A 20859-nucleotide genomic window follows, 5' to 3' on the forward strand; every position below is an offset into this window, starting at 1 on the left:
CTGAACTGTGTATTTTCTTTTCAGAATAGGTTCCAGAGCAATCAGCACATTAAACTCTTATCACCACTTTGTTAAAGAGCCTTGGAGAACAAGCTTGGCCCATTAAAGTGCTCTTAAAGAAACACAACCTTTCCCTGAGAGGGACCTCAGGAAGGCATGTGGTGTAACTCCCTGCTTCTGGGCAGATGACTGCCACCCTTTGTAGGAAATCCTTCTTCCTCTGGGGCTTCCCAAATGGTTGTTGCTGTTCATTCCCTCAGCTGTGTCTGACACCTTGTGACTCCATGGACTACATGCCAGGCTTCCCTGTCCTTCACCATGTCCTAGAGTTTGCTCAAACTCATGTCCATTGAGTCAATGATACTGTCCAACCATCTTGTCCTGTCACCCCCTTCTCCCACCTTCAATCTTTCCCAGCATCAAGATCTTTTCTAATGAGTCGGCTCTTCACATCATGTGGCCAAAGTATTGGAGCGTCAGCTTCAGCATCAGTCCTTCCAATGAATACTTAGGGTTGATTTCCTTTTGGATTGACTGGTTTGATTTCCTTTCAGTCCAGGGGACTCTCAAGACTCTTCTCCAACATCACAGTTCAAAAGGTGCTATTGGTAAAGAACCCGAGTGCCAATGCAGGAGACACAAGTTCCATCCCTGGGTCAGGAAGATCCCCTGGAGAAGGGCATGGCAACCCACTGCAGTATTCTTGGCTGGAGAATCCCCAAGGACAGAGGAGCCTGGCGGGCTACAGTCCATGGGGTCGCAAGAGTCGGACACTACTTAGCATAGCACGCTGCACTTCCTCCTCTAGGGGGATGCTTTCCTTTCTGGGACCCTTGTGTCTTCCTCCTAGGTGATGGAGAGAATGTCCCTTCATATAATAAAGATCTGGAATTGACTTTATAGTTAAGGATCAGTGTGGAGAGGATCCAGCTGTGAGGGGAGTTAGAAATGAGGCCAGGGAGCCAGGGCAGTCACACTGACAGCACCTACTGCCTCTTCTCAAGGACTTCTGAGTTCAGGTCAAGACCTGGAGGCTGACCCAAGGTATTACATCCACTGGTTGCTAGGCTGGAGAAGGGAGAGCCTGGCAAGAGTGGAACTGGCAACAAGAAAGGCTAGGTGACTTGGTGTTTCCCAGACCCTCTTCATGTTGGTCTCCTTCACTCTTGGGAGAAACCCCCAATGTCTTCAAAGTTCCACTAACATGCCACTCTGCTCTCCCATTACAGTTTTCTCTGGGGCTGCCCCTTAGGGGTATAGACAACACAGGGGTCTTCCTTCCAGAGGCACAGGGTGGGGAGAGATTCCCTGGGCCCTCAGGAAGCTGGAACACATGAAGTCATGTTTGTGAGGGAAGGATGGAGGCCATCAACAGAATCCTCTCCAAGGGGAAGGAGCTGCCTGCTCAGACTCAGCCACTCACTCTCTGGAATCCCAGGTTGTCTGTGGCTGTCCCTCAGCGAATACAGAGCTGCAGAACCTGGCTTTGATTGTGGCTAGATGTCATGTGTAAGGTAAGCGTTCCAGTGCTGAGTGTTTCGGGGCTTTTTAAAGAGTCTGACTCACTCTGGTAATATTTTTTATTTCTCAAGTTTTAGTTGTACCTGAGATTCTTAGTAGTCGCAAAACAGACATGTGATATAGCTTACACTGTAGACACAATTTCTCCAAAGCATTTTTACAGGAACTTAAGTATAGATAATTATTGCCATGTTGCAAATAACAAAACTGAGAAATAAGAGGACTTACCTAAACAGACAGTTGGCAGGCCTGGATTTCTGGCTCCCACCCCAGAAAATGCTTTGAGGGGAAAACCCAGAAATCATCAGTGTTAGATTCCTTGGGCACTTTTCTCAAGGAAGGAGATAAATAACCCTCCTGTCATTTATTGTTGTTTTGTCATGGACTGCAACCCCATGGGCTGCAGCACGCCTGACTTCCCTTTCCTTCATGATCTCCCAGAGTCTGCTCAAACTCATGTCCATTGAGTTGGTGATGCCATCCCACCATCTCATCTTCTGTCGTCCCCTTCTCCTGCCTTAAATCTTTCCCAGCATCAGGGTCTTTTCCAGTGAGTTGGCTCTTCGCATCAGGTGACCAAATTATTGGAGTTTCAGCTTCAGCATCAGTCCTTCCAATGAAAAGTTACAGATTTCTAATTAAGAAAATCACCTTTCTTCTGGTTCCTGCTGAAATGAAAGCTCAGCATAGGAGTTAGGGTGTGAACTTTGGAATAGAGCCCTGAGTTTGGTTCCAGTTCCAAGCCTTACTAGCTGTGCAGTCTTCGGTAAGTTACCTCTCTGTGTCTCAGATTCCTCCCCTCTGAAATATGAATACCACCTCTACATACCTCACAGGGCTGATGTGCGTATGAGATGATTTCACCTATGAATGTACTCAAGTGCAGTGAGTCCTCAGTAAATATTAGCGGCTGTTCTTACTGCAGGGCAGGCCACGGGAGGAGTCAGCCTGTGGGTGGCATGACTACATAGGAGAGTAGGAGAAGGGGAGATATTGGAGTGGTTTAGATGCCGGGTAGTCGGAGCGAGAGACTAGCTGATAGCACTGAGGCTTCTCAGGCACCAGATTCCCAAGATAATGCCCGTCAGGGGCACAGTACAGACTCGGAGCTCCCTGAGGCGCTGGAGTGGTGGCGGTCACTCTTAGTGTTGAATGACTCCGTGTCTCATGCATATTAAACTCCTACAACAGCACTCAATAACTAACAGCTGCTATTGTTATTTAGCGAGGACCCAAGTCCTTACCTGGCTTTCCAGGTGCTCAGTGATAAAGAATCCGCCTGCCAATTCAGGAGACAAGTTCCATCCCTGGGTCGGGAAGATCCCCTGGGGAAGGAAATGGCAACCCACTCCAGTATTCTTGCCTGGAGAATCCCATGGACAGAGGAGCCTGGCGGACTACAGTCCATGGGGTCGTAAAGAGTCGGACACAGCTGAGCAACTGATCACACAAGTCCTAACTTTTTCCATAAATTAAGTCCCATACAGTATTCTAAATTCATATATAATTGTGTGTGTCCACGACAAGCTAGGAGGAAGGGAAAGTTGCATAGAAGCAGAGAAAAATATTTTTAGATGAAAAATGGTCATTAGATGGATATGTAAAATCATCTGCTGCCAAAAAGCCACTGAAATTGATGTCCATGCCACTATTCAGTCCCTAAAAGGTGAGCCATTTAAAAATGAGTTGACTCAGACAAGGCTTTTAGGAAGTCACTGTCTCCTTTCTGTGTTACTTGGAATGATGCTTCTAGCTTAGAAAGAAGGATCTGAAACCAGAGACAAGTGATGGAATTGTTAGGCAATTGGTGGTAGCATGTCACCTGGAGATCACTAGCATGACAAGGCCCAGCTGTTAATGCAAAAAAATGCAATATCAAAATGTTTTCTCTCTCTCAAACTAAGGGAAACAGGCCTCAGGAAGCATAGGGGATTGGGTATAGGTTATCCACTTGTCACAAAGCTGCTATGGGAGCAAAAGGGTTCCACAGAAAGTGAGTGAAATTTGCTCAGTCATGTTCGACTCTTTGCAACCCCATGGACTGTATAGTCCATGAAATTCTGCAGGCCAGAATACTGGAGTGAGTAGCCTTTCCCTTCTCCAGGGCATCTTCCCAACCCAGAGACTGAACCCAGGTCTCCCTGCATTGCAGGTGGATTCTTTACCAGCTGAGCCACAAGGGAAGCCCAAGAATACTGGAGTGGGTAGCCTATCCCTTCTCCAGCAGATCTTCCTGACCTACAGAAAGCATCTTGGAATTAAAGTGTGGCTGCCAATCAATCTGTCCCTTCAATAGCTGTGTTTTGAGGGCCAGATCAGAAAAAGGATAAGGTATCCTTGGAAGCTACAAGTGGCCCTGTGCAGAGTATTACAGCCAGATTTGAAAGTGGATTCAGCAGGCCCAAGACCTTTGCCACGAGTAGAATTTCTTCTGATTTTCACATCAACTCCAACCAGTTTGGCATGGGGCTGAGTCATGCGGCCACACATGCACAGGAGGTGTGCTGGGGAGAGGTTTGCCAGGGAGAGGCCTCGGGAACTGGAGCTGCTGGGTTAGTTTCAGCGTGTTTGAGTTCTGTGATTCTGATAGCCTAAGAATGGAGTATGGAGTATGTATGTGTTCAGTCATTTCCGACTCTTTGAGACCCCATGGACTGTAGCCCATCAGATTCCTCTGCCAGTGGGATTCTCCAGGCAAGAATACTAGAGTGGGTTGCCATTTCCTACTCCAGGGGAACCTTCCTAACCTAGGGCTCGAACCCACGTCTCCCACATCTCCTGCATCAGCAGGTAGATTCTTTACCACTGGAAGAATGGAATATTGTACAAATAAGCACATTTTCTAAGGGAGCTCTTACTTCAGAAGGGCAAGGGGCTGAGGGAGCTTGTTCGCAGTGGGGAGCGGCTCTGTCCTCCTCAGACTCAGGTGCCTCTGTCCACTGTACCCGAGCCTCCTCAGGGGCACCCCTCCCTCCTAAGCTGCACTCTCAGGAGCCTTTCTACAGGGCCTGCAGCCAGTCTTCATCTGCCTGACTCGGGAGAGCCCAGCCGTGTGGCTCCTTGGATGCTTGTTGTCCCAGCATGTATCTCTAAGCAAAGATGGGTGATGGTTGACAGTCCATCCAGAACTTCCAATCTGATTTGCTCTCTCTTTATCCTTGTATCCAACAAACACTGACTGGGAATTCTGTCTTGCTCTTGGCATATTCTAGGTAGGGTGAATAACGTTTGTTTGAGGGTTTAACATCTATAGATGAGAAAGACATATATGGGAACCCACAGGCTGAGTTTCATCATGGTGAATTCCTATGTGACTGGAGTGTAGGATGGGTAAGGATCCCAGGGCATCCAGTCTCTAGGCTGTGACTCCAAGCAGGATCTGTAGACAGTATCATGTAGTGGTGAAGAGGCAACAGACATTGTAAGCAGGAAATCCATCCAATAAGGTGGCTCAACCAGGAGATGTTCTGTGAGGGAACTGTTTCAATTGAGTGGAATCAGGGCTCTGGGCCTGTGTGTCCTGCTTGGAGCCCTTTGCTGCCCTGATCCCCATTATAGAAATAGAAATATGTAAAATACTTGCCTTACTTACTTACTTACTGCTTTGAGGAGATGGAAATAAAAGAGCTTTGAAAAGTGAAGAAATTCTTTAGAACAATAAGGTATTTAGGCAGGGGGGCCAACAGTAGTATTATTTTTAATATGTTTTCATTTCTCTCATTACCACATCCATTCTCCATGAAATTATTTTTTTAGGGAAAAGGAAAAGGGAGGAAGTGGCTGAGCCTGCCTAGCAGGAAATACATAAATACCTGTCTCGGGACCTTGGAAGAACAGGGCTTCCCTGACTCTGAAAAGGGACCTGAGAACAGCCTGGGTGGTGCAGGAAGTGGCAGGCCTGCCGCTCCGTCTCTCAGGGAACAGCAAGGTCTGCCCACAAACCACCGGCAGCGCCCAGAGGGGGCTTCCCACCCAGAGGCACCCTGCAGGCCAGCCTCAGGGTTTCCCCACAAGGGTGGCGTGCCAACTCCCCACCCCCTCGTGGATGGGAGTGGTTTCCAGGTGACTCACATGAATAAAATGCAGAAAATAAAGTTGAGGCAATGGGCATTATTCTAAGCAAGCCAAGTTCCAGACCCCATATTGTGTTCTAACTTATCTCAGGATCAGAAAAGGAAGTCAGAACCTGGCTTGTCCTTCTTTCTCTCACAATGAGAACATTTCTGCCCTTTTCTTTCTCTGTGAGAACAGCTGTTCCTGTGGCTTGACTTTAGAACTGAGCAAAATTATCACTCAAATTGAGGCCGCTGTTATTGCTGGGGAGACAGGATGGGCTGATGGCCATGAGCTGGCTTTAGAGGCAGATGGGTATTTTTATCCCAGCTCTATGATCTTGGGCAAATCACTTGACCTTCAGAACCCAGCTCCTCTGCCTTAAAAAAAAAAAAAAAAAAATGAAGATAATAATGGTACCTGCTTCATGAAGATTAAATGAATAAATTTGTGCCAAGTGCTTAGAACAGTTCCTGGAGAAAAGAAGCCCTTAAAGCAAATATAGCTAATAGTGTATTAACAATAACACTGTTGGTGCATATTACCTTATCACCTCCCCTCACCAGCTTTTTTCTTGTAACATGTATAACCTAGCATGTGTCCTGTGTATGTGGCATTGCTCTGTAAAGTTTTTCACACAGAACCTTATTGCCTCGTCACTGTGTCTTCCACCCCTCTCCTTAATTAAAAGCCTCCCTCTTCTGTCCCACGTCCTCCCTGCTTCCATGTCTGTGCCTGGGCAGATCAACAGCCCTCTCCCCTCCCAGACACTTTGTCCTCAGGGCCTCTCACAAGGTGGGGAGAGCTGCTTATTCCAGAGAGACCACAGGCTCCTAGGAAGACGTGGGTTCTTATCCCCGCTCTGGCCCTGGTTCCTCACCACTCTTGGAATCAGTCTTACCAGTTTATATGAATGGCACTAACACTCACTTCACAGGGGTAGGTAGGGGATGCTGGAAGGTACAGTGCCAGGCAGATAGGAGGCACTTGGAGGTGACTAAGAGCGCGAGCTGTGGAATAGATGCTCGTTGTGTGACCCTGAGCGGCTTGCTTCACCTCTGTAAACACAAGCTTTCTTTGTTCCCTGGCGATTATAGTAGCCCCTCCCTCTCAGGATCCTTGTGCGGGTGTTGGAAGCGCTCAGCAGGAAGCATTCCCCAAGAGTTAACCTTTAGCCTATTAACAACTGAAGGCTCTGCCAGGTGGGATGTCTGGGGTGGTGGTGGCGGAGGCCAGGTGGCAGCGCTGGTGCTGGCAGAGAGCGATCGTGACTGGTCAGCATCTTCTCTGTCCTCTCCCCACAGGGCTGTATGTGCTGGTTGGAGCAGGGGCCCTGATGATGGCCGTGGGCTTCTTCGGGTGCTGTGGGGCCACGAGGGAGTCGCAGTGTGTTCTCGGATCTGTAAGTGGGGAGAGATGGGGAGGGACTTGGCCTGGAGCTGGGCATTATCGTTGTCCCTATGTCTATGGAAAGCTTGAAAAAAAAAATTAGTTCATTACTGTGAAGATGTTTGGGGAGGAAAAGTGCCTGATGATACCTCACAGCGACTGAGGCAGCTACAAGATTCCTGTAGTCAGGGAAGCACTGTTATCTACAAGAAAAGTACTGCTCTTTGAGATCAATAATTTAAGCAAACATCCCTCTTGTGGTTTGTTTTAACAAGCAGCCTCTGTTTAAAAAAAAAAAAAAAAAAAAGGAAAAACTGCAGTTAACTGCTATCCATCCAATGCCAGTGTGACCAGAGGAAAAAGAGGCGCAGGAAGGAAGTTTTTGTATTTCTCCACGAGGCATCAGAAACAGCAGGTTTATTAGGCAGCCTCTCCTTGCTCTCTGCAATCTTTGATGTTTGAACTGTGGCCACTTCTCCTGATCTCCTGCCATGTAAGGTTTCTAACTCACTTCCTCAGTTCTCCACTCTTTCTTTTTCCCCTGTTGTGGAGCATCTTGTGTCTTGTTTATCACTGAACTTAGTTTAATCAGAGCACACCCATGAGATCAGAGCAGAAATCTGTCCAGAAGAACACCCTTCACCTCCACCCCCTCCTCCTCAGAGAATCCATCTAGAGCATCCAGTCTCAGGTCACCTCCTCCCCAAAACCAACACTTTCAGTCACTCTCTATCTCCTGGTCTTATTTTATATCTTTATAGAACCTCTTTTGTTCATCAAGCAGTCACTGAACATATGGGTGCCAGGCACTGGTGGAATTTCTTTATCACTCTGAAATTATCTTACTCTTCTATTGCTTACTCATTCATCATTTCCTCCTCTTTCTATTATTAATATTACGTCCAGAAGAGCAGAGACACTGAGATCTTATCTTATTCACCACTGTATACCCAGTGCCCAGGGCAGTTCCTGGCCCAGAGCAAATGCTCAATAAATGATTGCTGAATGAATTACTGAGTGAACAAACAGCAAGTGGACTAAGGGATCAGATGCTTCCTTCTGTAATATTTCTGTTCAAACTAATAACCTTGTTTTTCAAATGGAATTATATTTAAATAGGTTAAATAAATTGAAAAGGTTATGAATTAATGAAGTTAGTATTTTCTCTCCTTTACAGTTTTTTACCTGCCTATTGGTGATATTTGCTGCTGAAATAACCACTGGAGTATTTGCTTTCATAGGCAAGGATGTAGTAAGTAAATGTCACTTATAAATGTTCTTTGATGATGGTTAAAGTGTTCTCTTTATGACAAAGGATATGAGAATATTGACAACAACAGTGATATTCCAAAGCCAAATAACCCCCACAATTATCTTTTATGCAGAATTTTTAACCTAAAAACGTGGTACAGGCTTAAGCATGTGTGTGTGTGTGTGTGTGTGTGTGTGCGCGCGCGCATACATGTAAGTGCACATATATTCCTGGGGAGGTAGTTAATTGCTTTCATTAGATACACAAAGGAATCTATGGGTTTTTGTAACAAAAGGATCTCTAATTTAAGGTGATCCCATTTGGAATGTGGGAGGAGCTAGATTACAGGTGTGAGAAGTAGGGATGGGGAAGAACACACATTCGAACCCCTGTTTGCCTGTCCTTTGTTCTTAGGGTTTGGCCTGGGCAGAGGCCAGGTCAACCTCAAAGACTACAGTTCGCCTTCTGGGTGGCCATGAAGCCAGTTTAGATTTGTGCTCAAACTGTAAGTGTGCAGGATAAGTTATCAGAAGAACCCACAGACAAAGGGAACTTTTTAGGCTTAAACATGCAAAGAGGAGTGAAATGGAAGAAGAGGAAGAATGGAATCCTAAGTTTTGCTGTATTTCATGTAAATTCACATGCTATCAATTCTGTTTATGAATTTATTTTAGATTTTTTAAATGATAAATATGTAGAATGAGTAAATATCACCTCCTCTGGAATTTTTCTGAAGTTGTTGTTGTTCAGTTGCTAAGTCATGTCTGACTCTTTGGGACCCCATGGACTGTAGCACGCCAGGCTCCTCTGTCCTTCACCACCTCCTGGAGTTTACCCAAATTCCTTTAACCTCAAATATATAGGTTAGAGAAATTGGATCTTATGACTTCTTGAGAGCCTATGGATTTGGGGGTCACATGCTGTTACACTAGAAAAAGCATTCTCTGCATTTTCTATGGTATTTAAATGCTGAAACAGTTTTCCTTGGTCATGAACACCTTTTAAACCATGTCATGAAAAGACTTGAGTACTTGTTCCAAGGGAATCCAAAGAATGCATAGGTTTCTACCCTGGCTGTGCATCAGAATCACCTGGGTGGGGCCCAGGATCCTGGGGTTCAGTTTTTGCTGCTGTCCATTCAGGGCTGAGAACCTCCACTCTAAGAAATCTTTCCATTCTGTGAAAATTATTTTTGGTTAGGCTATCCTTCCATCAGAAGCATCTTAGAAATTCCAGAACCTGCAATCTGGTCCATATATGCAGAATTACCCTCAAGTCCAAATAAACACATGGAAAGGCCATATTCTTGAAAGATGGGGAAGAGGGATTTTTTTCTTGATGAAAGGAGAGCATTTGAAACTTCCCACTCATGTCCCTTTGTTTTCCTGATTTTTTTTTTCAGGCAATACGACATGTTCAGACCATGTATGAAGAAGCTTATAATGATTACCTTAGAGACAAGGAAAAGGGAAATGGGACTCTCATCACCTTCCACTCAACGGTAAGTGACTTTACTTCTTCCTTCAGATTTCATCTTCTAAAGATTATTGAGTCACCGACTCAATGGACATGAGTTTGAGCAAACTCAGAGAGATAGTGAAAGACAGGGAAGCCTGGAGTGCTGCAGTCCCTGGGGTCACAAATAGCTGGACATGACTGAGTGACTGAACAGCAACAAATACTATGCACAAGCTAGGTTCTCTCTAATCACTTAAATTAAAAATAAGAATAAACTGAGTGAAGCCAGGCAGCAGCATTGTATTTCTGCCTTCGTGGGAGTCACTGTTTGCGTTATATGTAGAATCTAGAAGAGAAAAAGGTCTAACACAGAGTTGACAAGAGGAAGTCTGGACATGCACCCAGAGAGACAAAGCTGCCCGAGTAAATGCCAGCTTCGGTCAAGAGTGGCCCTGCGGTGTAACAGGAACCACCATGACCCTCACGTCAGAAAAGCTTATCTCTAGCTGCTACTCTGCCGCAGAACAGCTTCATGACTTGGAGCAAGTTCCTTGCCTCCCTGATCCTCACTCAGCCCCTAGTTGTGAGCCAAAGGGGTACGTGAGAGAGCATGTGTGGCTTCTCCCAGGACGTCCTGTGGGAACGTGCTGTCTGGGCAGTACTCTTCAGCTACCAGCGGTTAATCGAGAAAGACTTCCGGGGGAGATGGGCCAGGCCAATGGTGTCCTGATTTCTCAAGCACTGTGATACAGAGAAGCAGCAATGAACTCCTGGCCAGGTGTTTTCAGGTAGCCCAGTTCTTGTCTGTCACAGGTCTGTCCTGGAAGTTGCCAACCATTTATCCTGTTCAGCCACAGCCACCCCGAGGACGTCAAACAGCACACAGGTTCCTTTGTCTTTGAAGGGCAGCCCTAAGGAAGGATACCTGTTGACTGGCCAGTCTTTTAGTCCCTGGGGTTCTCTGTGGTCACTTCTCCTCTCTATTCCAGGCTCTCTGCAGTTAATGAGCCTTTCCTGAAGCTCTAAAAACATTAGCTACTCAGCAAACCCGAAAGGAAAAATCTAAAGACCCAACTCCTGTCTAAAAACAGCAGTTTACACAGGCACTGTCAGCTTCTTACCTTGTTTGGATTGCCTTCAGTCACCTCTTGTCATAAAAGGTGGACACTTTGGTGAAGTCATTTTTCTGCTTTGCCAGCATGACCATATGACCACACTCTCCCCAGAATGGCTGTTGGGTTGCAATGTCAGGCAACAAAGATGTTTTGTGGCCTCAGCAATCCCAGTCCTTTACAGAGAGACCCAGGCTTGTAACTGCTATTTCTTCCTCTGTGCCCTCCGATTACCTTCCCTAAAAGCTCTTTTCTGACTTTCTAGTTTCAGTGCTGTGGAAAGGAAAGCTCTGAACAGGTCCAACCCACCTGCCCAAAGGAGCTCCTAGGACACAAGGTAAGCTTCTCTACCAGATTTCTATGCTGCCTGTGGTGTTAAGATGGTTCTTGCCCTCAGGATGGAGGGTGTGATTCTAGGAGGCCCTTTCACAGTGGCTTCTAGCCTCAGTTTTATTCTATATAGAACAAGTGAAGCAATACTGAGTCCCAGTCTCCTGATACCCTGGGGAATAATGGTGTGCTGACTTGCCGGTGATAAGGCAAATAGAGTGGCATTCGTTAAGTTTACCAAGGCCAGGGGTGTGCACTCTGAGAATGTTGCCCCATACCCTTCCATGGGTGTCATGGCACTGATATATGCTTCCTTTATTAAATGCTACATAACAGGCACTATGCCAGGTTCTGAAAACTCTAAGATGGAAAACAGATGGTCCCTGTCTCAGTGGCCTCACAGACTAGTCAAGGGAGCTGGTGCAGTACAGAGTACAGTATCTGCCCAGCATACAGTGGAGACACAGGGGATTCAGGAAAGCTTGACCAAGGATGGGATTCTTGAGCCAAGTTTGAACAAGGGGAGGTCATTCCAGGTCCTGAAAGTAGCAGGAACAGAACACATGACAGTATGAAATTCCAGGACTGCAGGAGCATAGGGAGCCCAGAGGGAATGGCAAGGGACACTTTTGGAAAGGCTGGCAAAGGCGTGATTTTGTACCTGGAACTTGAGGGAAGCCATTGCTTTTAGTAGAGGATGAACATAATCGGTTTCGCATTGTAGAAAGAGCACTCAGGCGACTGGGAGTGTGACTGGTAGAACAGAAGGCTGGAGTGCCATGGAGGGAGGCCATGAGGTGACACCTGTTTTCACCCTGGTAAGAGAGGATGAAGGCTTAGAGCAAGTTACAGACAGTGGGGAGGGAGAGGAAGCGACAGACTCAGAGATGTCCAGGGGTAGAATCCACAGCCCTAGGTGGCTGACTAGATGTGGGTAGGGAGTAAAAGGGAAGAAGCTAAGACTTTGGACTCCTGCTGGGTAGGCAGAGACTCACTCCACTAAGAGAGGTGAACAGAGGGAAAGGAGCAGTCGACAGCTTCAGTTTCAGTTAAGTTTGCACACTAGGTACCTGTGAAATATACAGGTAATCTGAGATGAAGACACAGGTGTCAGAATCCAGCAAGCTGGTGATAGCTAAAGCCTAGGAGTGGATGGAAGTGCCCAGGGGAGCATGTAGAATAAGGAAGGAGGTTGGCTAAAGTACTATCATTTAAGGGGTAAAGTGAAGACAAAGTGGGCTTCCCTGGTGGCTCAGTGGTAAAGAATCTGCCTGAAATGCAGGAGACATGGGAGATGTGGGTTTGATCCTAGGGTCAGGAAGATCCACTGGAGAAAGAAATGGAACCACTCCAGTATTCTTGCCTGGAAAATTCCATGGATAGAGCAGCCTGGTGGGCTATACAGTCCATGGAATCACAAAGAGTTGAACACGACTCAGTGACTGAGCATGCACACTCATGAGGACAAGTAGCCAGAATGAGATTGTGTAGGAGGAGTCAGAATGAAGGAAAGTTCGAAGACAATGCTCCTGCAGAGTGAGGGAGGTGGTGCCTTGTCCATAAAGTCAAATGCTGAGGAGAGGACAAGGACGTAAAGGCTGGAAATAATGTGTTGGATTTGATGCTTAGAAGATCGTTAATGACATTTGCCATGCAGTTTTGGTGAAGCAGTTGGGAAAGCGCAGGAACAATGTGGGAAATAAGGAGGGAAGTATGAGAATGTTTCTAGAAGCATCTGTATCATGGTCCTCATAGTATCCTATCTCCTCACCTTACCTCTTAGTTTCTTTTTCACAGAAAGAAACTTTCTGTGAAAGAAAGGAGGGGACCTGGGCAGAGCTGGAGGACACTATTAGAGGGGATTTCTGTTTTAGACTGCAGATCATGTGCATGGTGTTACATGATGAGTGACAGTGTCAGTGGAGAAGGAGAGGCTGAATGTGTAGGAAGGAAGGGAGATAAGTGGCAGTACAAGCTTCCAGAAGTGAGAGAATAAGATCCAGAGTCAGTAAAGGGGTTAACTGTCCACAGACAAGGGCAGTGACAAGAAGTAGTGTGCCTTGCTCACCTTGCATACTCCCTGCAGAGAGTAGTACCTGGCACTGGATGAATGGGGTGTGTAAGTTTATAGGAGCAGGTGAGGAAGATCGGAAGAATTTCTATGGCTTGACTCCAGTAAGTAAAGGAGTCGTTATTTAGAGCAGTGGTTCTCAAACTTTTACCAGAATGCAATGTAATTATTTTTGTGAGTCCATGGCCTTCTCTAAACTACTAGATCCCTGAGAGTGAAAGAAACCATGTCTTATTATCTCCAAATCCATCACGCCATTGCAGTGGCATAGCGTGTAAGGCAGATGCTGAGAAATGTTTGTTGAATGAATTAACCATGATATGATATGATAGGAGATGTGAGGAGAGTGGTAAGAGTTTCATATAGCTTATGCAAGTATCAGAGAGAGCTGATCATTGACAAGTAAAACGACCTGGGCAGCCTAAGGACAAATTTGGGTTGCAAGAATACCTCTGTATTTAAGAGGACCAAACAGAAGTTGGAGAAAGTAATTTCAATTATTATACGAGTGAGCTATTCTGCCCCTGTGTCCAATATTCCCCCATCCATGAAGTTTCTTTGGGGCTGCCCTGCACAGTCTCTGTGGGACGCAGATGGAAAAATAAGGCCATCCATCTCAGCCACCCTGGAAGAAAACATTCCTCCAGCCCCCAGCACTTGGCTTTCCTTTGTTAAATTTGAACCTATACAGACTTCATAGCTTCTTACTTACATACCTACCACTAGGTGATGCCTACCTTGCATTGTGAATTGGACTAAGTATTTTTAAAAAGTATGTAAAATCATTTAAACTATAAATGGCAACCCAAAACAAGGGGCTATTATTCTGGGTGTATTTTACTTATTTTTTATTTGCTGAAAGAAAGGAGAGGCTGCAAATTTTTAAATGCCTCATGTTCCAGAATAGCTTCCCCCAGCCAGATTTCAGGGCTTTGAAGCAGCCATTGGCCTAAATAGGAAAATTCCACCAAAAGGAGAGTATTATCCTTTTTCTCCCAACTACATTTTTGATTTAGCAGACCCTAAAGGAGATTGTAAGTACCTAGGAAGAATGGTTTAAATATGAGCAGAAGCTGACATAGGTCAACTCTCACAGGAATGGATTAGAACTGGATGATTCACACATGCCATCAGTTGTTATTCCTGACCTTCTCTTTTCCAAAACAGAATTGCATTGATGAAATTGAGAGCATAATCAGTGTTAAGCTCCAGCTCATCGGAATTGTCGGTATTGGAATCGCAGGCCTCACGGTAAGAAAGTTCTAGAATGTACCTTCTCTGACCCCCTAAAAAGCCTTTGAACCTTTGCATCTTCTCTTCAAGTGTGATGTGGCAGTGTCTTTGGAGAGATTTCTCATAAAAGGCAAAGACTTTTTGACAGGATATCTAAGAACAAAGCTAATTAGATCCATCAATACTTAATTCTCTAAAAATATGATACAAATTTCCATTTTAAACAAATTATGACTTTGAGTTTATCATTGCAATAGCTTCCCATTTTAAGGCCATCAAGCTTAAACTAGACAAGTGATTTTTAATTCCGAGTCTCTTCCTTTGTTAGAAATTGAAGATAACATAGGTTAAACTCTCTCACCTATGATCTTCAGAGGCAGCACCATGTAGTGATTAACAATGTGACCTCTGGTATCCCACTCCCTGGATTCAACTGCTAGCTCCACTACTTACCAGCCCTGGGGGTCACTGGAAGTTTTCTTAATTTCTCTATGTCTTAATTCCTTCATCTGCAGAATGGGGATCTTAATATATCAACCTCATAAAATTGTTGTGAAGATTAAGTGGGATAATAGATATAAAGAATAATTAGAAATTAATTCATATAAAGTGTCTGGAATGCAGCAGTCAATAAATGCTAGATCTACATGTAATGAGTATTCCCAAACCAGGACCCAGGCAAAATATACATAGAAGTCTGAATTGAAGCATAGTGCACCCATGCACTGGCAAGTAGCTCAGTACCTCTAAAGCCCAAAAGAAGAATGTACAAGAGTCTATAGGGTCAGAAAGCTATGGGGGAAGAGATGACACTGGAATGGTTTAGGAGGGTCCACATAATTGAGTTCTTTGTGTTACTGTTTGATAGGTCGGGCTTTATCCTTTAAGGTAGAGGGGAGCCACCCAGGTTTGGAAGGACATGTAGTTCAATGTGGAGATAAAGTTGGAGGGAAGCAAGACTTAGGTAAGCCCCTAAAGAGGTGATTTCCACTGTCCAGGGGTTGAGTTCTAATGCTAGGATAGACTTGGGGCTTCCCTGGGAGTTCAGCTGGTGAAGAATCCACCTGCAATGTGGGAGACCCTGGTTCGATTCCTGGGTTGGAAAGATCCCCTGGAGAAAGGAAAGGCTACCACTCCAATATTCTGGCCTGGAGAACTACCATGGACTGTGTAGTCCATAGGGTCGCAAGGAGTTGGACACGGCTGAGCTGCTTTCACTTTCACTTCAAGATAGACTTAGGCTTCCCAGGTGGCTCAGTGGTAAAGAATCTGCCTGCCAATGCAGGAGACACAGGATGTGTGGGTTCAATCCATGGGTCAGGAAGATCCCTTGGAGGAGGAAATGGCAACCCACTCCAGTAGTCTTGCCTGGAAAATCCCATGGACAGAGGAGCCTGGTGGGCCATAGGGTCACAAAGAATTAGGCATGACTGAACAACTGAGCAGACGAGATAGACTTACCCTCTAGTCCTCCTTTGTAGGTTAATTCATGGTCTAAGCTAAGGCGAGGGCAATGGAATTGTGAGGAAGTTAATGAACTGGCAGTTCTCAGGGGACACACAGTCATCTTTGCTCCTTTCTTGCATTTAGAGCACAGAGGGCTGGGGCAAAGGGTGAAAATACTATGCTGAGGACATCCCTATCTGGGGACCTCTCTCAGGCCCCTCCCCACCCACTCTGGGGCTAGCCTGATGACCAGTCTGTGGCTTCCCAAGGACAGTTCTGAGACAGAAGATTTGAAAAAGATCTGCATTAACAGAAGTGTCAAATAGACCCAGCCAACAATTTTACAATCTCAAGTGCCCATTCTAAAAGTGGTCGCCCCTGACTCGCGACAGTGCCAGGGGGAGACTGAAGAAGCTTCTCTCTGAGGGTACAATGTGGCTTAAGTAGGGGTTGCATCCAGCCTTACAACCATGGAAAAGGGGGAATGCCCTCTGTTGGCCATCTTGACTCAGCACCCCCAAAGTTCCTTCTTTTATTCTTTTCTTCATAAGATAAGTTTTTTTGTGTAATCAGTTAACAAGATGGCCATTAGGTGTCTCCCCTGCCACACCCTGGTGCTGAATTCTGTCAGTCAGAAGCTTGGAGTCCCGAACCCGGTTATTCCCTTAAGTCTATCTTTTCCCTTCCAAAAACTGATAACATGTGCCTTTTTAAACCCAGCATTTATAGATCTTAGTCTGATGTAGGGTGAGATTGAAGAAAGCATCAGAGTTATGATACTAATTTCTTTGAACAAACATTGGTAGCAGTTTATAAATATCACACCTACACATAGCATTTCACAGACTCTACAAAATTGTAGAAGTTATTGAGGACAAAAATGATTTTTTGGCATCCTTCTGTTCAAACCATTTAAGTAGCTATTGATTTTGCCAGATATTTAGCTTCTCAAAGAATTATCCAAGACATAGAAGATGTCAGTAATGCCATAGTTCAAACACCTCAGTTTATGCTTTGGTGAAATTGAGTTAAATAATGATGCTTTATTAAGAATCATTTGCACTTAAAAATTAACTGGAAATGAAGAGATGGTCCACTTTTTTAATAAATCAGTGGCTTTTTTTTTTTTTTTGCCATGCTACTTGGTATGCAGAATCTTAATCATAGTTCTCAGATCAGGGAATGAACCCATGCCCCCTGCAGTGGAAGCCTGGAGTATTAACCACTGGATTACCAGGAAAGTCCCAAGATGCTCCATTTTTTAATATGTGGTCAGTGTTGCAAAAATTCAAAGCTTTGGCAGCAATAGAAAACTATTTAGACCACAGGTGTATTTAAACAACAAATGGTTACAAACACATTTTCCAAAGTAAAAATAAAAATGAGATCTGGGGTTAACCTGAAATATAAAATTCCAAAACCAGTAGTGTATTAAGTCTTTTATAATTATTAAGAACAGTCCTATAAGCTAGAAATAGATGCCTTTTCTTAGAGCAGAGTCTTGTTATTTTTAAAACAATAATAAAATAGGAATGTATTTTAAGCAGTTAATGGAAGTCTTTAACCAGTAGCCATAATTGTGTATCACACATAAAAGTGCCATTTATAACCAGTAATTATTGGTTATAATTACTTGTTAACTTGAGTTAAACATACAGGCAGTTTGCTGGCCTTTTTTAAAAATCAATTTTCATCATTTGAAAGTCATTAACAAGTGGCTTCTTCTGTTTCAGATCTTTGGCATGGTATTCAGCATGGTCCTTTGCTGTGCGATACGAAATTCACGAGATGTGATATGAAGCTACTTCTACATGAAAAGTGTAATCTAGAGTATAGAAATGTCACAGGGGCTGTCTCCTGGCTCGTTTTTAATATTCAAAGGACATTAGGATCTAAAATAATTTGCTGTTAATTGTACATTTGCACATGTATGTGTGTTTGGCTCAAGACTGGTTTTCACCCTTAATGAATGCCTATGTATGCTGACTGAGAGCATGTTCATGTGTGATCTGCGTGTTTCTGGTATATGCATAATGAAATCTGGTTGCTGGGAATTCCTGAATCTTGGTATGTGAGCATATTTAACTCTAAGAAAAAGATCAAAAAGTTTTGAAAAAAGAAACTTGGTTATTTAGAAGAAAAATGATAGTAGGTCAGTTTCTCAGACTCTAGCCATAGGAAGTAAGATACAGAGAATTCAGGGATTTCTAACTTATGGAAGCAATAAGCCACAGAAATTGAGAGATCATGGTGCAATGATAAAAGCAACTGTGTTTGGGTTAGGTGTAAGGGTTTCCTGGGATTTTTTTAAAATATATGTAATCTCTCCAGAATTTAGAATTAAATACACCTGTAAAACTAAATATAGCATGGAAAATCTAATTTGAATAAGTCATACTTTCCTAGTATTAAAAAAAAAAAAACCCTCACTCTGGAAAGAGTGTCACACAGACAATCACATGCTCTATAAAACCGTGTTTTCAGGACTAAAAGGAAAATCTTTTAACAACGTTTTAAGGAAATATTTTTGTTCTTATATAAAGACAGTTAAATAATTTTGTTCTTATATAAAGACAGTTCTGACTCTTCTCTGAATCACTGCCACCCTCACATCCACAAAAGGGCTTTGATCTCAAACTTTTCTGTGTTTCTTCAGATAGAAGCATAGAAAGACTAAAGCAAGAGATCTGGCAGTTGCAACTTGTGGGAAAGAAAATTTTTACTGGCACTGTATCTTTGAAATACCTCATAACTTGAGTTTACATATTTTCCTAATTTTTTGTAGTTTTCTTATTTATTCACCTAGAGAATTCTTCTTTATAGATTAAGAACTACAAGTTTTCACCTCTTAAAATATATCAGAGCATCCTTAGCTAAACCAAAATAAAGGAAAACATCCTCTCCTAGTTTTGTGCACACAACAGAGACAAGCTAAGGAAATAAAAATACACACACAACAGAAACATGTTCCTTCTGTGCAAGTCTCTTCATAAAAATAAAAGGTTTGTGTTCTTTATGGTCTTGATGCTTCATTGTAATCCCAAATTTATAATCTAAATTGACATGTATGTCCATTTTTAACAATTTGCTGCATCTAGTAAATCATAGATTTTTTTTTAATTTACATTTTAAAAGGCCACACAAAAATGAAAGTATGGGGGACTTTTGAAACCCTCAAATAAGTTTATACTTGTGTGAGAACACAAATCTTTGGGTCTGTGTAAGGGAAAGTGTACACTTCAAGAAACTTTCATAAAACATTTTGCTGAAAAGGCCTATCCATTTGAAATAATCTCATTCCCTTAGAGAACTGCTTTTCTCTTGCCATACTTGCTACTGCTAATAATCATGGAGGAAGATTTCTAGAAAAAAAGTCCAGTTGGAGGCAAGCTGAAAATTTAATTGTGCATGGTTACTTTGCTCTGTCCATAGGTAACAAAAAGATTATTTTAAGAAAATCACTTCATGAAATAGATGTTTCTATGCTGGTAGTTGAGAAATAGAGCTCTGAAAGTAAAGAACAAGCAGTCCATCTCTCTTGGTGGCTTTACTTCATTTGTCTGCCTAAAGACAGGAAACAAGCCTCAGGGTATACTTAGGTTTCTTTCAGCTCAGATTCAACAAAAGTGAGTTTCATTCTATATCTGAATTAACCTTAAAGAAGTTTAGTTAAAAGTGGAAGAGTAGAGATTCGTTCCATATATGATTAAAGTGCACCTTTTGGGAGTAATTTTTCTAAAATATGTGCCATGAGTGAAAGTAGAGAATTTAACCTCTGGGTGAGAGTAGACTTATATACGTATATATCTTGACTCTCTCTATATATATAGAATATATATGTATAACCTGAATATATGTATACATATATAAACACATGTATACATATATGTGTACAAATATATATGCACATATATAAGTTTTTGGTTATATTTGTTTACCTGAACTAATATGAGATCAGACCCAAACATTTTCTTAAATGTATGGTACCCAGACACTGAATCAAAGCATATTGATGAAATATTTTAAGTTATTTCAAATTAAATTTTCTATGTACTACAATTGCTTGTTTGATTTATCTTAAAATTCCATTATATATTTATCCACACCTTCATACAACTTATCTAAACATCTAACTATTAATATCAATCAACCTAAACAATTGATGAAAAAAGGAAAGAGTAGTAACCTTTCCATAGTGTTATTAGTGGAAACTATGGATCACAACAAACTGGAAAATTCTTAAAGAGATGGGAACACCAGACCACCTTACCTGCCTCCTGAGAGATCTGTATGCAGGTCAAGGAGCAACAATTAGAACTGGACATGGAACAACAGGCTGTTTCCAAATAGGAAAAGGAGTATGTCAAGGATGTATATTGTTGCCCTGCTTATTTAACTTATATGCAGAGTACATCATGTGAAATGCCAGGCTGGATGAAGCACATTCTGGAATTGCCGGGAGAAATATCAATAACCTCAGATATGCAGATGATACTACCCTTATGGTAGAAAGCAAAGAAGAATTAAAGAGACTCTTGATGAAAGTGAAAGAGGAGAGTAAAACAATTGGCTTAAAACACCACATTCAAAAAAACTAAGATCATGGCATCCAGTCCCATCACTTCATGGCAAATAGATGAGGAGACAGTGGAAACAGTGGCTGTCTTTATTTTCTTGGGCTCCAAAATCACTGCAGATAGTGGCTATAGCCATGAAATTAAGACGCTTGCTCCTTGGAAGAAAAGCTATGACCAGCCTAGAGAGCATATTGAAAAGCAGAGATATTACTTTGCCAAAAAAGTTCCATCTAGTCAAAGCTATGGTTTTTCCAGTAGTCATTTATGGATGTGAGAGTTGGACTATAAAGAAAGCTGAGCGCCAAAGAATTGATGCTTTTGAACTGTGGTGTTAGAGAAGACTCTTGAGAGTCCCTTGGACTGCATGGAGATCCAACCAGTCCATCCTAAAGGAGATCAGTCCTGAATATTCATTGG

General features: G+C 43.2%; 1 protein-coding gene across 1 annotated transcript in view; it reads left to right on the forward strand.

Annotated features, from left to right (window-relative positions):
• The window catches only part of TSPAN2 (tetraspanin 2), a 40638-nt gene extending 20714 nt beyond the window's left edge, over positions 1–19924 (forward strand). Inside the window, exons 3-8 of the mRNA XM_070467257.1 lie at positions 6879–6976; positions 8141–8215; positions 9618–9716; positions 11051–11122; positions 14354–14437; positions 17599–19924. Of these exons, the coding sequence (XP_070323358.1) occupies positions 6879–6976; positions 8141–8215; positions 9618–9716; positions 11051–11122; positions 14354–14437; positions 17599–17664 (494 nt within the window). The 3' untranslated portion in view covers positions 17665–19924. The remainder of the gene's footprint in view (positions 1–6878; positions 6977–8140; positions 8216–9617; positions 9717–11050; positions 11123–14353; positions 14438–17598) is intronic.
• Positions 19925–20859: the final 935 nt, after the last annotated feature.

This window comes from Odocoileus virginianus, chromosome 5 (assembly GCF_023699985.2).
Source record: "Odocoileus virginianus isolate 20LAN1187 ecotype Illinois chromosome 5, Ovbor_1.2, whole genome shotgun sequence".
In the NCBI taxonomy this organism is placed as follows: domain Eukaryota; kingdom Metazoa; phylum Chordata; class Mammalia; order Artiodactyla; family Cervidae; genus Odocoileus; species Odocoileus virginianus.